Source organism: Oreochromis niloticus, linkage group LG1 (genome assembly GCF_001858045.2).
Source record: "Oreochromis niloticus isolate F11D_XX linkage group LG1, O_niloticus_UMD_NMBU, whole genome shotgun sequence".
Taxonomy (NCBI): Eukaryota; Metazoa; Chordata; class Actinopteri; order Cichliformes; family Cichlidae; genus Oreochromis; species Oreochromis niloticus.
The window spans coordinates 24,612,682-24,630,177 of NC_031965.2; the positions used below are offsets into that span (position 1 = coordinate 24,612,682).

Consider the following 17,496-nt stretch of genomic DNA (forward strand, 5'->3'; position numbering starts at 1 on the left):
GCCCTCATTACTATCACTGAGCAAAGCCCTCAACACCCAGCTGCTCCTGTGAAACTGCTCAGTGGTCAACAGATCAAAGTCTGTTTGTTCTGGGCAGTCTCCAGGAGTGACACTGTGCGAGCGCGATCAGTAACATATCGAAAAAGCACACGTTGACTCTCAGTAACAATTACCTGAAAAAACTAAATATCAAAATTTTAAAAAAATGTACCCTAACTTGCAGAAACCAATGCCCTTATATATCCTTAACATTAAGGGTCAGTGTAGCCTCATTGTTCCATTTCAATTCGTTTGTAAGATACAAAGAAAAATGAGATAAAAAACATGAATGCGTTAGTGTAACTTTGCAGTTAACGCTCTAGGTTACTGATTAGAAGGTCAGGGTTTCCAAACTCCTACACTGAGCCTGTGAGAAAAGCCCTTAGGCCTATCTGCTCCAGGGGCAACATATCATAGCTGACCCTGGACTTTAATCTGAGGCTCTTAACAAGCTGGGATATGCAGGGGAAAAAAATATCACTATAGTGTGATACACGTGACAATAAAAGCGTCCTCTTCTGCTCCACTGCTACTCTACAACTAAGGTAACAACATTTCAAGGAACATTTGGCATTAGTGGCCAAACAGTTTCATCCGCTTTGCTGCTTCAGTTATTTAGAGACATAATGTTGCAATGAAGCGTTCAGATTTTAGCCATGTCTCGTTTTCATTTTTTTCCCAGTTCCTGGGAGCACTGCCCATTGCAAAAGAAGCTGGCAAGCATATCATTACTCTAATCTGTTATTCTTGTGTGTTTTTTCTTTTCTTCTTCTTCTTCTTTTTTTAATCCAACTGATTGCAATTGGCTCCAAAGTTGTTTAGTTTAGCAGAAAACTTGTGTTGTCCCCAAATATCACTTGGGCCCTTGTGGCTCCAAGGCTTTGTTATATAATGTGAAAGTATTCTGATATCTATCTGGGCATGTGCATTTGTGTATGAGAGTGTGTACGTATGATACTCACAGAGCAGACTATATAGGAAATGTCGTTTTTCATCTCATCATTAAATGTGCGAAATTGGTAAAATATATATATTTTTAAAAAGTGATGTCTCCACTTAACGGAGTAAAAAACAATCAACGACACTGTGGATTCTTTGGGAAAAAAAGCCCCACGCATTTACCCATAAACAACACATCCCATGGCACTATGAAGCAGTAAGTGTGATGCAGCAGCAACACTTGGTGGCTATATATCACATTAAAAACAATTCAGGAGAGAGCTATAACAAAGAGCCACATGTTCTTTCATAAGTGGGACCAAAGTTCTGGTGCACCCTCTTCAAAGTAGTTAGTTCCTCTTGACAACAACACAGCGGGATAAAAACTTTAGTGGCTGAATTTATGTGGTACTGTGCAAGAGCACAGTGTGGGATCTCCTGTATTAGTGTAGTGCAGTTTCAAAAATAGCCTATTAATCCATACCACCAATGCATGACCCACAAGAAACACACCTAACAGTGGCTTGTTCCATCTTTTTGCACCCCCAAGGGAGCTGCAAACCTTTTGCGAGAACAGCATGTGGGTGTGCAGACATTTATATTGCAGGTTAGGTCAGCAGAGGTCATTGACATTTGTGTAAGTGACTCTGAATGTGTGCGTGCATGTGTGTGCACAAAAAAACAGTAGCAACTAGCAAATCTGTCAGTGTCACCTTCCCCAGCACATGCACACACTCACCATGTAAGTCTTATCCCTTCCCTTCTCACCTTGTCCGGCCTCTGCTCTTCTTGTCTTGCTATGGTGTGTATCACTTTGGCTTAGTCCCAATGTGCACCCACAATATCAGCTGTGATCCCTAGTGGACTATAATTATCGTCACCTCCGTGCTTGTTGAAAATGTGAGAGCATGGGAGTGCAAAGGTTATAAGGACAGCCTGAGAACTGGGCCAGCACTCTGTGAATTAATATACTGCCTGGGTTAGAGGTCCATCTGTGAAACTAAGAAGTGACACTAAGGGTGTGGGTTCATATGTGGTTTCATAAAACTGTCTGATAGTAATTTAAAACACAGTATCATGTTAGCCTAAACGTTGTTAGTTGGTAGCCCCTCTAATGTTATTTTTCTTTCCCCTTTTGGATGATTTTGAACATCCACTTCAACAGCCCCTTGAGGATAATTCCCTCAAGCAAAGATTTCAGCATTTCAGTCTTGCGAAAACTGTGTATAAAGGGCTCAAAAATTCCACCAGAGAGCCCTGAAGCACTTTCCGATTTCTCAGTAGCACAGCCTTGAGCCCTCGAGGACTTATCTGTAACATATGTCAAAGTTTTTGAGACCATGTGTGGACATTAAGACTCACTCGGTACAACTGATTTACATCCTAAGAATATAAATACAACAAAACTTGGTTTCTACTTCTTTGCTAGACAGTTGCTGTACTCCCACCTACTCATCCTCCACCTCCTCCCCACTCATATCCCTCTCTACTTTCTTCTTGTTTCCTAAAGCATCATAGTAATCATGCTCTTTCTTTCTTCTATTGATTGATACTTTCTGGATTGATTTTTGTTGTGCTGTAGCATTCAACCCCTCAGGTCTAGAGGTCTTGTCTTGATCTACCCACAATCTCCCAGTGGTGCTGCTCTAGGCTCAGGTGTCAGCCTTATCAAAAGCCTTCACACACACACATGCACTTTGATCATTCACACCCTCTGTCTCTCTCTCACACACACACACACACAAATAAATGCAAAAGATGCTATGCAAGTCACTCTCTTTCTCTCACACATCTATGAGCTTTGATCATCGACACACACACACACACACAACACTCTTGTAGTACTTTCTGCGTCTCATTTTCCCTTTTCTCTCATACAAATATAAAGACACACAAACACACACATATACAGGCACAGCAGGGCTCATGGTGGCAGCAGGAGTACAGGAAAGAGTTTTGAAATGTCCTAAACTTTTAAAGTTGGGTTGCAGTTCATCCAGTAAGTGTTTTTTGGAACCATAAACACAGCCGCTGCTGTCACTTCAACATTTCAAGAAAAGGATTCATTTGTCAACAGCGTAATAACCACAATTCTTGAACACAACATATACACAACAGAATCCATTATTTATACCATGAAGCACAATGAGAATGAAATCCGTGGAAACTTCAGGAAAAAATGGTTATGCCATTTGCTTTGCATGTCTTGCACATTTCAAATGTCTTTATCTAATGACATTTTTTCTCATAGAAAGTAGTAGTAAAATGAAAGTAGTAAAATATATGTATGTCTATAACCCTTTTTATAGAAACGGAATGATTAACACAATATAAGACTTTCTCTGTATTCCCTGTACTACCTCGGATCCAGATTTATCATTTTCACCTTGAAGTTGCAGACATAAAAAACATACTAAGATCCAAAAAGCCAATATGAAAAGTCCTTTTAGACTTATACCTGCAACTCGCAATATATTCTCTGTCTAGATCAAGTCAACAAGCATGTGCCCTGAACACCAGCAGCACTGGCAGCAAATGCGAGCTTGAATTAACATGGGCAGAATCCACAGAGAAAGCGTGAAATTACCGGTACTCACTTGGCAAATTCGGTATAATGTACCATGCTACAGCACTCATTCCACCAGTATAACAACTTTAGTCTTTTCATACTTGTCAAGAGATATGCTGCTTTCATTCGCCTTTTCATTCCAGTCAGCTCTTGTCTACAATATATTAGGTAATATTTAGTTCTTTAAGTATTGACACTGACCATAAACTCAATATTTCCTACAGATGTTTCAAATTAAAAGCTCACCAGGAACAGGAAGGATTATAACCTATTAGCTCTCTGTAAGGCTTTTAATTGTCCTTCTTCCTTCTTCTGCAGAACACAACACATTAACTGTGTTTAGAGATAGCAGTTGGAAAAAGTTCAGAAGGAATTTCGGATCCTTCTTTCTCCCAGAAGTGCTTCATAAAAGCCATATTTATAACCTGCTGGGTGTGAATGGCTCTAAGAGGTTATGATGCATTTCTATTCGATTTAGATCTGGACTCTGACTGGGTCACTTCAATAGCAAATATCCTTTCATTAAAATAATTCAGTAGAAGACTTAGTTCTTAGATTTTCTAAGCTTTAACTGAGCTTCCACTGGTGGACAGTCACCCTCACACTATCCCGTAACTTATTTTGATAAAGCATTTCCCCTCAGTGATTCTTTTACAAGTTTACATAATGGCATGCAGTGCTGTTTTTACACTGTAGAGAGTTCTGCATATTTTTTTCTAAAGAATTCAACCTTGGCTTATAGTCAAGAAAAGTTGTCACTGAAAAGTTCTGATATTTGGTAATATATTTTTGGAGCACAAAAATATAACTTTCATCTGCTGATGAGTAATGTAAATTCCAGCTTTTCTACCTTGAATCTAAATACCTTTTGTTGATGTCATTTGAATGACTATTTCTTACCTGAATGTCAACATTTAATAATGTATTTAGTATGGACTTTGTTTGTCTCCTTTATGACCAGTGCTTCTTATACATAATTCTGCAGGGTTCTCTGACTTTTTCTGCCACTCTATATGCACGAGTGGTACGATTTTTTGGGGTATGTGTGTGCCCATGTGTTCGTTTATGCTGCGCGTGTGTAAGGAAACTGCCTCTAGGCGGCACTCTATTATAGCTATGTCACTCTCTCACTTTACCTCTGTGTCTCTTCTCTCACATAAACACACATACACACATGTGGTCTTACACACAACCCTATCAACAGTCACGGAGAATTCCTTCTTTCTCGCACCAGCTCTTAGTTACCATGGAAACCAATAAAAGAGCGGTTTGAGATGGGAGGTGTTTGTATGCGTGTCTAAGAGTGTGTGCGTGCGTGCGTGCGTGTGTGTGTGTGTGAGAAAGAAAGAGAGAGAGAGAAGGCAAGAAGGGGCAAGAGAGCTAGAGAGAAATTGTGAGAGAAACATACAGAGCAAATCAGACACAGACAGAGGAGGTAGGAGGAAAGTAAAATAAGAAAGACAGAGGATGAAAAAATCTTGAAGAGAGATACAGGGGAGAGAGAGAAGTAGTTACAGAGAAAAAAGCAAAGGAAAGGAGTAGAAGGGAGATGAGTGAGGGGGATGAAAAGGAGAAAAAAGGAGACGGAGGGAGTGTAAGTGGAGATGTATTATTTAAAGAGGTCTCACCCTGTCTAATGAGTTTGGTCTAAAAGCCCCAGGAGCTGCCCAAAGATAGAGAGACAGACAGAGAGACAGAGCAACTTCCCTAACTATGCAGTGAGAAAATTCAATGTGCAATCAGAGCTGAGGGAGCAAAGGCGAAAGACTGCAGAGTGGGATTTAGTCAAATTGTTCTGCTTTGACTATATGAATTGTTTATAATGTAGGTAATGACAATCTCAGGAGATCTAACCATTTATTGGGATCACTGAAAGGGCAGGAACTAAACTGTCTTGAATTTAGGAAACTCTCATCCAGAGAGCAGGCCTGATATCACAGAAATAGTGTTAACAAAAATAAAGTTAAAAAGTAAAAGTAAAAGCAACATATACACATGTATATGTGTATCAATGTATATACATGTGTATATGTATATGTGTATATACACATGTGTATATGTTGCACACTTTGTGTGTCTGCGTGTGTGTGTGTATAAGTAACTTAGTTACCAGATAGACTATTTTATTTTTTGTTTTGTTTTATTATATCTATTTTTATTGATTAAATTATGGTCTTACTGTATAGTAAAACATTATCCTGTGTAACAATACCTGGGCAAAAGGTTGGGGTTGGTCACATCTAAATCTGCTAAGTGGCAGAATTACCTTGAAATAAAGTTGATGAAGGAGAGGATGAAATAAAATGACTTGATAACCTCTTATTCTTGCTCTTTTTTCCCCGCTTTTCTCAAATACCTACTATGGGTGCAATTATCCCATTCTTATTCTTTCACACCCCTGAATGCCCGTGACTGTCTCCCAGACATTATTAAACAGAGCTTTCACGGGAGACTTTTCAAAGTAGGAATATGTGCTTTTTGTCTATGTGCACATAACCATTTTTAATTCTTACCTCCTTGCTCTGTGGCTTATCTGAATTTTTTACCCACATGGCATTAGTCAGATATTCCTCTCTCACATACACAAACCCGTATACACCCTGAATGGCACTCTGGCAGGTGTCATTTCATTGCTTCTCTGAGCTGTCAATCGAGCAGACAGCTCAGTCCCCAATCCCTGACTGCTTTGATAACACACACACACACGCACAGATACAAGTCTTTTTTTTGACCAGGAAGTCTCATATTAGTTGCAGCTCTGACTTGTATTTCCAGTAAAGACTACAACTACACTTAAATCCAGATCTGGGAATGGGAAGTGGGGGATTGGGTTTTTTTTTAATGTGCTTGATCCTGTAAATTAATAATGAAGCAATATAATCAGCTGCCTCTCCAGTGTCCCTTGTCCCAAGGACAGACTTTCATTCCACCGTCTTTAACAAGGTTTCAGACTGCAAGCCTTATTCAGTTCTGTTATTGGTGAGCTCAGAATAGTGGCACAAACTAGCTTCCTTCCCCTTAAGCTCAGAAGACCTTCAGAGTACAATAAGTACTACAATCACAAGCTGCAATCCAATCCAAAACAGTGGTGTTAAAGTCCAGTCCTCCACAGAACAAAAGCTTCTCTGGAGAGGCAGTTAAAATATGTTTTGGACCACCCCAACAAAACTGTGACCTGCTTGAGAGAAACAAACATGGGATTCCAGGGAAGCTAGTTAGCACTGAATAATATGAGAGGGGGGGTATTGTCCAATCCTTATAAAAAGCATGATTCAAACATTACAAAACAATGGAGTGAATTGCCAAATATATATGGTGGAGTTGTCCAACAAAAGTCTATGATTTTGAAAGACTGGACCTATCATTCCTCAGGAAGGAGGCTCGATGGCTAAAGCAAGATATACAACCTACAGTGTTGCTACCAGATAGTTTATAACAATGACCAAGATTCATATGAAATTCAGATAATACAGAGAAAATCTTCATAACGTTCATGTTCATCATTATTTAAATAAACAGGGGAAAAATAGAGAGAGAGAGAGTGGAAAAGCAAGGTTTCCTGATGCGTCACTCCTACCTTTACATGATGGCAGTGCCTTGTTCCACACTGGCTTTCCATCTGGACCCATGACACAGGTGATGGTATCTTCACCTGCTATTGTGTAGCCATGGTGACAGCTGTAGGAGACCTGAGATCCCAATTTATAGTCGTACCCTGTCCGACTGGCATTCATAACATTACCGGGATCAAAACAGGCTTCCCTTGGTTTTTCTGTTGAGAGGGAAAGTGTCTCTATGAGTAGAGTAGCCTAATAGTTTTTATTACTAAATAAAAATCGTATTTACTTTCTTAGATTTTTTTTGCAAACTTATAACAATACAACAACCTGCAGTACATAGTATATAGTATATACTAAACTCCTTTGACAACCTGCAGTACAGAAAAGGCAGTTTAACAATGAGAATTATGATACTGCTGGGAAATACATTAATCAATTTTCTATTAGAATGTAAATAAAGTTTCAGAGCTGTACATTTCATAAATCTTTATAGTCCAGCATTTCGAAAATTACAATATGTACTCCCATATAAAAGGGCAAATAACCCCCAACAAAACAAAACAAAAAGAGCAAACAAGAAGAAGAATGAGATGGCGATAAAGTAGTAAAAGACAAATAGTGGTCAAACAGTGTCTTGGATCTTTATGACTTGGAGCTGGACCAGCTTGTTTGCTTTTCTGTGATCGGCCAATAAGAATGAGATATTATGCCTGAGAAAGGAAATGGGCAGGAAGACAGAGAAGGGTGGAGGGCAAGATAGAAGTGAAACAGAGAGATGATTAAGGCTGGATTTTAATTAGAAAGATGGCAGATGAAAGGTAGTGAATAATGACAAAAGTACAGAAGTGTAAGGTAGTGTGATGAGACTAACAACAGAATAGGTGATGGTCTTTTTAAAAACTAGACATAAATAGGATCAGGGAATCAAGAAGAAAAAGGGTTTTATAAAATTTGCCAGAGCAGATCTAGTCTCTACTCAGCTGAACAACTAAGTGCTGTATTGACTATAAGCGTTAAATCACCCCTGGTCAAGCAAAACCAGGATAAGTCACAATCACTTGAAGTAAACAACTCATCGGCTGGCAAGGAGCACCATGTTCGGCTGAAAAACAAAAACAAAAAATAAAACAAACCACAAAAACTTCTCCTGTATGAGGGGATTAATAAGAATAGGCAGATTAAAATATGATCCAGTCTGCACACTAAACAATCCTGCATCGACTTTTTAATTATTGCACCCGATACAAGCACATTATTTTTTTTTTTACATTCACTGTTTTGCATTTCAGTGTGCAGAAACAGTCATAAAATACATTTTATTTGCTAGAAACCTAACACAACATTGATTTGCCTTGTTCTTTTCACCCTCATTAGGCCTATACTGAGGTGCTATTTTGAAAGTGAATGTTATTGATACGAGTTGTATTTACTATTTCTACTATTACACTCAAAACTATGCTCCTGCTGCTTGCACACTACTGCTACTAACACCATCCTGTGTACCACTAATATGTATCACTTTTACTAAAATCAGTACTTCTACCATCACCACAACATTTCTTCTATTGCTGATAATTAATGAAACTACTTGGGATAGTTTCAAACAGAATTAATCATAAGCTGTTTAAATCTATTTAATGTAGCCAAATGTAAAGTATACCTGGACATGTCAAGCCAAACGTTTTTGGTTTAATTACCTCTATATTCGATGGCGAATCCAGACATGCCCAGCGAGGCATCCGATCTGAATGCAAGGAAGAGACTGTTACCACTGCTCTCTATCCGCTCTGGGGCCTGGTTGCCTTGGAGACTTGCTAGTAGAGGCCCATTAGAGTCTTCACCCTCATAGATGTGCAGGAAGTCGTAACTTGGCTCCATGTTAAAACTGGGTATAAAAAAAAAAAAAAAAAAATCTTAGACCTAAAAAAAAAAACTTATTGGGTAGTTTGTTGGTAGTTTTCAAAGTGTCCAACAATTAACACAGAACTGTACGTTCAGTTAGGTATGTGTGCCATTTAATTGCTGTCAGTTTGAGCTATCTCCATTGTAATCGTTAACTCATCTTCTTGCTTTCTTTTTGACATGTTTGATGTTTTCTGGATATTTGTCACTCTGTTAAAATGAAGACAGAAATATTTGACCAAAAACATAAATAACTTAAGACATTTAGAAAAATAGGAAACTGTTGCAACAGCAGTCTTATCATTAGGTTAGTCATCCTGTTGTCGCATTTTGAAAGAGGACAACATGTACTGTCACATTTATAGTCAAAGCACGCGTATGTAGAGTTGGATGTCTCGAGACCACTTTTAGGTGGTCCTGGTCTTGTCTTGGTCTCGACGGACTTTGGTCTTGGTCAATCACATGCGAGGATATAGGATAATATCATTATGTGGAAAACAGAGAGGGTGAGAGATGCGACAGTCAAGTGGAGTGTGCGTCTGTCCTCTCAGTGAGTGAGACAGTAGACAGCGGTGAGGAGGGCTGTGCGAGTGCATCGCAAAAACACATAAATGTGCCTGACACCCGTAAACGAAGCAGCATCTGGCTGCAGTTTAAAGACTTTTTTGTCTCTGTCTCAGTCTCAGTCTTGGTCTCGTCTCGACTTTGTCTTGGTCTTGACTTGGTCTGTCTTGGTCTTGTTCTTGTCTTGGTCTTGGTTTAGGCAGTCTTGAATACAAGGCTACGCGTATGTGCATAGTAGCTCGTTCTCTCACAGATGCATAGACTTTGAATCAGTTGGTTGGAAGTGTGTGTCTGTGTAAGTTTGTGTGTCCAGTCAAAGCAATGAAACATGAAGAGAAAGAGATGGAGAGAGACTGACTGTTTGAAATTAAGTGCAGCGATATTGCAAAAGCAGCAGAAAAGTACTTTTCTTTTTGATTTTTCAGCACTATAGTGAGCTATAGAGATATCTTTAGATTTTTAAGTCTCACAAAACATATATAAACTTTTGTTTTGTCAGACTGAAAAATTTGACTTCTTTAGCAAAAAGAAAAAAAAATCACGGATAAACTATTTGACATATTTCTCCTACTTTTTTGAAGGCTAAAACAGGCGTCAAGTTTCCCACTGCAAAATTAGTTATTGAAAATACACATTAATAATGTAGTATGCAAAAGTTACCAAAGTTAAAATGAGTGCAATGAATGTTTCAGTTTAAGGCCTGTTTTGTGTCTGGTATAAAATGAGATTAACTACACCCAAACCCATTTGCACTGACGGAGCTTTAAATGGTCTTTACTAATACCTTTTGCATTAGTAATATAAGTGGCTCTAAATGCTAAAGAAACTAAGTGTGACAAAACTAAAATAAAAGATCTCACCGAAAAGAAACGGCACAACATTGTTACCCTACAAACCACAATAGTAAAACTAGAGTATATCAAGATCTGGATGAAAAATCAGGGACAATGACATAAAATTGAGAGAGTAGACTGTTAAGAAATGAATTACACATTTCAAAATATATTGTAATGACATAGAAATGAAATGAATACAAATGTGTTTTGTTTTATAATTACTCCAAATAGCCTGTAGATTTAAAACATATCATTTTAGGTTATTTTACAAATGAAATAAGATTTCAGGCTGATACCTTTTAAAACAGCTACAAAAGAAAGGTCACTTGGATGTGGACGCTCAGATAATGACACAAAACTAGGTCTGTCTTGACTGGAGAAACACATTGTGATTAAATTCAAAGGCTGATCAGGAAGTCATTACTAACTGGGTCATTTTATAGTCTATTCAAGCTAAGCTTAGAAATAACAGTTACAAATTAAATTTAAACAAATCATGAAAAATATGATACACAACATTCAGAAAACAACCAATATCAATACAACTTAATTAGAAGTAAAATAAAACTGCCTCACTGTTACAACAGAAGGGAATTATCTCTCAAGCTTAAAAACATGAAGCAAAAATTGGGTCATTTTTTCTCCTTTGGCAATCTGGAGAAAGTCCGCTTTGCTTTTATCTCTTTTGCTACATTTGAAGCTCAAGTCTTCACTTTTGCTTTAGTCATAAGCCGCTAACCACTGTGACTTGTAAAATATTTACCACTGAGGCACAAGCAGAACTCGAAATGTAAATAAACACTGCCCTATTACCAAAAAACAAAACATTAAATGGTTAGAAATTCCTTTTATTCACACAGGAATTTCAAGGCAAGAATTGTATCTGTAATCTCAGTGCATTAAGTTTAGTGTGTTTGTCTGAAAAAGATCATTCTAATTTCTTTTTGCATGCAGTCACAGTACTTTTCAATATATATATATTTTTGTATAATGATGTATTCAATGTTGCACTGATATATACATTAGATCATTAGATACTGTTAATTTAGAGTACCTTGGTCCTATGTGTAGGACATTATCTAAAAGGTCACAGTGATGAAACACAAAAGACTAAAAAGATTTAGGGTCAGATTTATTAACAATCATAGCTATGTGAAATTTGTGACTGAAAAGCATGCACGCAGGTAGGAATTATACAAATGGCTAAGGTTTGAGATATGCAATTTATTGCAAATTGCACTGTATTTAACACACAATAAAAGCATGTGTTATTATGATCGATAGTTGGCGCTAAAAGCCTCAATTTATTCAGAATGCCGGGGGAAAATGTCAGAATGAGCATGTAATTGGCAGCACTGGATGCAAAAAGCTATGAACGTGGTGCCAAAACGTTGCATCTGTCTTGACATCTGTCTCTTTGCAGTCTTCGCCCTGAAATTTTAACAGTTCTTGTTTTTTGGCTTTGTTAGCTAAATTGAACTGAACTCAGTGTGACACACTGGAGTGAGGGAAGAGGAGACTCCCAATTCAAGAGGCCTACAAGTACCTATTGGCAGCCAAATTAGCTTTTATAGTGAATGATGGGCAGCGTTTCAGACTTTTAGTCCCATTTCTCCACAAAGATTCTTCAAAGATAAAAAAATATCTGCAATTTTTTCCCTTTCAGCAGAGAAACAAGCAGAACAGCTTTTTTGGACTTCTACCTTGTTGTTATCAGGTCTCTTAAACACCACACTGAAACATCTGTCAAAATGAAGCAATTACTGGGATTTAAATTCAGACATATAATGACTGAATCTTACAATATCCAATGACAGGCTATGTGCAAATTTATGGAAATGGAACATTAACAAATGCTTCATTATATAAGTATGGGTCAGGATTTGGCAGTAAATAACTGTATTCATCTGAAAATCATACATGTCAAAAGTTAAAATTTTCAGTTTTAGCTTTATTTTGTGGATTGGCTTATAATAGATTATACAGATTATTAGGTTATCAGCAGAGTTAACAATAATATGTAACAGAAGACTATATCAAAAACATACTGATTCTCCACCAGCTGCCTCTTTTTGATTTGATGCCATTCTTCTTCCAGAAAGAAACATGTGCACAGTCCTAATCTTTAACTATTTTAGTTAACATATTATTCATCCCTTCATTGGGGATGCTCTTGGTAGTAGAATGCAGATTAGTCAAAAATGATCTGTATACATCTTTGTACACTTTTAATGCGTACACATCTTTGTACACGACGCATTCGATGACAATGGGAAAAATGCTAGATATGTAAACTGATATGGACTAGGTAATATGTTAGAAATGAATAGACGCTGCATCATTTTATGGAAATGAAAATGATCAACCATCAACGTGCTTAATTCAAAGACACCCCAAAATCTGAGTGAAGAAATGATGTGGCAAGCTAGTCCATTTTGCTGAAATTTCACTGCAGTAACTCAAAATGGTACTCAGTAGTTTGTATGGGCCCCAGTTGCGCTTGTATGCATGCCTATCACCAGGTCATGCTCCTAATGGGTCGACACATAGTATCCATGGGCTCTCCTGCCAGATCTGGACCAGGGCATCACTGAGTTTCTGGAAAACAGGAGGCCCAGTAGAAAATGTGGGGCCCTCAGCCATCCTCATGATGTCTTTTTGGATTGTTTGGTCATAGAAATTCACACCAGTGTCCTGCTGGAGGTTATTTTGTAATTCTCTGATAGTGCTTATACTGTTTGTAGTTACACAAAGGAACAGATACCTGTCCTACTGATGGGTTAAGGACCTTTTACAACCCTGTTCAGCTCTCATAGTGTAACTGCCTGTCTTCTGGAATCTCCTCCCTGCTCTTGAGACTGTGCTTGGAGACACAGCAAACCTTCCAGCAATGGCATGTACTGATGTGTTATCCTCGAGAAGTCCAGTTATCGCCTCATGCTACCAGTAGTGACACTGGCCCTAGCCAGATGCAAACATTGTGGAAAAACTCTCATAAAAGATGAGGAGAGAAAAATAAAATAATTCCTGTTTTGGGGGCTGTCCAATATCCTGAGGTTTAACTGACTTTTTGCTATACTCTGATTAAAAAGTAATCCTTAAATTTGAGCAGTGTATATACATTAGTTCCGAATTCCCACTCCCATTAGTCGATTTTTACAATTTTTATATCTGTTAATTTGGTCCATTTGGTAAATCTGGGCCTTAGGCTGTTAAAAGGTTAGGATTTCTAAAGAGACAATCTTACTACAAAAACAATGTGGTGTCTCATGAGTGATGTGACTTTTACTGCAGAATGACTTTTTTTGACTCTGCGATGGCCACAGTTAGAGGGAGTCGACACTAAATATAAACTTCTATAAACATTCATTAAAATCTTTAACATTAAAATGTTTAATGTTTTCTCACACAGTTGGACAAACACTTTAAACATTCATATCATCAGTGAGATCATCGGTATGTCCTGATGTGTCTATTACAGTTGCAGTCGCTGATCTTTCCTGTTGTGACATCCTAATATAATCTGTAAATAATTTTTCCGGCAAAAAAAGCTTAAATACTTACCAGAATGTGCCAATAAGACATGTCTTAGTGACTGCGAGAATTTATCAGCATTTTCAGGCACCATAATTAGACACGATTCAACATGGCTTTTGTTTCATGCAGAACACATATCATATTATTGTGACACTTATAAAACCTTAATTAACACTAAGTTATCGGAAACTGTCAAAGTTGCTTTTCTAAGTCAACATCTCTTAAACATTACCCTTTAAGAAAATAGAGCAGGAACCACCCCTTTATCATAAGGGAAAACATAAAATAATGTGTATATGCTTAATCTGCCTTAAAGTGGCCAAAACATCAATTTTCATTTACTGAGTCAGCTGCAATTGTAGCTTAAGGTTCATAAACATGCATGCTTGGGAAAAGGGAAGGTAAAAGTTTAGTCTTTCCTTAATAGATACAATTAATAGGTAATCTACCTTTTGAAGATGAGGGCAATGACAAAGTCTGGGTTGACTCGGATTCTCCAGTCGCACTCTTTCCCAGGCGGGTAGGGCTGGGGGTAGTTGGGAGACAGAATTACCCCAGAAGGACCACTGACGTTACCTCCACAGGTTGCTGAAGATGAGAGAGAACAGTGAGGGAGAAAAGAAAGGGAGAAACATTATTACATAGCATTGGGCTTGGGGTTATTTGGACTCAGAATAACCCCTGACTGACCTGTCATATAAAACCCACAGAAAGGCAGAGACAAAGTGAGTTAGTTGGTAATGGCAAGTATAGCAGAGATTGGTTAGGACAGTGGGAAAAACCCCTAGTGGACAATATAAGCTCCAAAGGTGGTTGCAGAAAGCAGAAGAGAAAGAGAGAGAGAGAGAGAGAGAGACTGCAAGATTTAGTTGCAGAGTGTGGGGCTGGGGGTAGTTAAGAGAGAAAATTACCCCTAGCGATCTTTTATCCCACAACAAGCCAGAGAGCAGGAAAAAAATATTGGCAAGAGAGACAGAAAGATGCATTCAAGCAGCAATTTGGTGATGTGAAGGAAGAGTTTGCAAAACAGAGATGTGTCTTGGGGCTGGCAGGTGGGTGTGAATGGATTATCAACAGTGAAATAGAAGTAAACAAAGGCATTAACACTTGCAAATCACTCACACACAGAAGCACACTAACACACTAAGTCCATTGTGCATAGTGGTGTATAGTCTGTTTCATCTTGGGAGCTTTTGAACACAGAGGACTCGCTACCTGAAGTGAAAGTGCAGGACAGGGATGCACCCTCTAAGCAAAGCGAAAATGGCGCGAGATATGAGCCCAACATTTTATCTACATTCATGCAAAACGTGAGGTCACTAGCAAAGAGTCGAAGGCAATATCAGGGACAAAGAATAATGTGTTTCACACGCATGGTTACAAGGCAATCTCTGGTCTGTGTAACTGTCCTGGAGGACTTCTATATACTGGTGGCTGATAAGAAAAGCAAAAGGCAACAGAAAAGGAGACCGTGGCGTCAGACAGTAAGCAAACTGTCTGTGGCGTCTTGGTGCAAGCTGGGTGGCTGACTACACGGATAACCTGCTACTTCCTGCAGGAGTTTTGAGTGGCTTGTGAAATCTGTCTGTTCTGATCCTTGAATAATTGAAAATAATGTAGCTCAGGACCTTGAATGGTAATCTCTTTTGATTTCCACATCCATCTACTCTAACGTGACACACAATGTCACATGTGAGACAAAACTGAACTGGATGATGCAGTTTATCAACAAAATGAATGTGACACATTAAGGCCATGTAGTTTGGCACCTGAGCACTATGAATTCAAAAATATTGGCATGCGGCATTATAAATACGTAGGCTTTCTGGTGAGAAAAGCTGCTGTATTAGTGGTCGTATTATTGAAAAGCTCAATGAATTTAATTAATTAAAAACATAAGGCAGGTTTCAGGGCTTTAGGCCATGTTTGTCCTTTAGTGAAGAAGTCAAATGCTTCAGAAGACGCTAAAGAGGAATACAAAGACAGAAAAGCATGACAGTGCAAAACAAGCAAGTGCGCCAGACTTTCAACTGTTTAACATGGGAACTCAATCAACATTATTTCCATCATTTTACAGTGCTTAAACCTCGGGATAGGCATACCAAGGGTGTCTAGTGTCCGTGCTTCTTGTATAAAGATAAATGTCAAGATGATAACACTTCTAGGTGGAGTCTATTTTTTTAGTGTGCTATATGATATACACATACATATATATATATATATATAAAATATATATATATACATATATACATATATATATATATACATATATATATATATACATATATATATATATACATATATATATATATATATATATATATATATATATATATATATATATATATATATATATATATATATATAAGCCCCAAACAAAGTGTAATGTATCAGGTGAATTAACTGAAGGTCCATCTTGGCAGTAAGAGATCCACAAAGAGCTGTACACCTACCTACACATGTTGGAGGGTCAGGGTGCCAGTAGAATCTGTTATCCATTCGCACACATGTGATGGTATCTTTGCCCTGAAGCTGATACCCCGGGTCACACTGGAATGTCATACTGTCACCAGGTTCCTTACTGTCCCCGTATCGAGAACCATTGACAGGGATGCCGGGGTCGTTGCAGGTCGTGGCTGTTGTGGCTGGAGAGTGCAGAAAACAAAGGCAGACAAATATTGACGTACTAGGAGCACAGAGGACAAAAGGAACTGAGGCAGATGCACTCAAACGTAACATTACTGCCAGTGTCGTACTGTCAGCAGCAGAAGGAAAAACAATACACACACGCATAGCAGAGTGAGTCCAAATGGAGCTTATCATTATGTTATCATGCTGACAGTGACTAATATAATTACTCTACTTATCAGAAGAAGTAGTGATATCGGGAGACACATGTGGTCACACTCACCCCAACAAGTTAGTTAGGTAATTTTTAGCTCTCCCTTCTAGCTAAGCATTGTGTTAAGTGGGGATAACTAGATTTAGATGAACTTACATTGCCCGTTACAGCACAATCAGCCCTAAGGTGCTCCAAATACTTTAAGTATTACACATCTACAAACAATATTTCTATTTATTTACTTTTAAGATGGAACAGATAGATCGATTTAAGACTTAAACAACAAAAACCTATCTATAACGACTTGAATTTTCAGAGTTCATCTTAGTTTGGTGTTAAAATCTCCCTATTGGAGCTCAGTCTGGGGGGAGTTATTTTTTTCTCCTTATCTTTCCTCATGTTGTGCTTTTTCCATGTTATACCTCTCTGACCTGTCTTCCCCATGTGATGTTTGTGTAATGTATGTATGGTCGGAAGGGTAAGACGGCGCTGGCACGGCTGGCACGGCCTTAACCCAATTTCCTTCGGGATGAATAAAGTATGATCAATCAATCAATCAATCAATCAATCAATCAATCAATCAATCAATCAAAATGGCACAAGCATACTTGAGCACACAATTCACTTATAGGCTTTAAAATTGACATTTTTTCGCTTTCCTATTTTATTTTAGCTGAAACTGAATAATTATAAGACTAACAGAACAGA

General features: G+C 38.2%; 1 protein-coding gene across 2 annotated transcripts in view; it reads right to left on the minus strand.

Moving 5' to 3' along the window:
- Positions 1 to 17,496, minus strand: part of LOC100698036 (CUB and sushi domain-containing protein 1) — a 414,635-nt gene that overhangs the window by 82,269 nt on the left and 314,870 nt on the right. For both annotated transcript variants that reach the window (XM_019359325.2, XM_019359321.2), the window contains exons 29-32: positions 16,400 to 16,591; positions 14,396 to 14,534; positions 8,805 to 8,992; positions 7,125 to 7,319 (exon numbers count right to left, since the gene is read on the minus strand). In XM_019359325.2, coding sequence (XP_019214870.1) covers positions 7,125 to 7,319; positions 8,805 to 8,992; positions 14,396 to 14,534; positions 16,400 to 16,591 — 714 coding nt within the window. The remainder of the gene's footprint in view (positions 1 to 7,124; positions 7,320 to 8,804; positions 8,993 to 14,395; positions 14,535 to 16,399; positions 16,592 to 17,496) is intronic.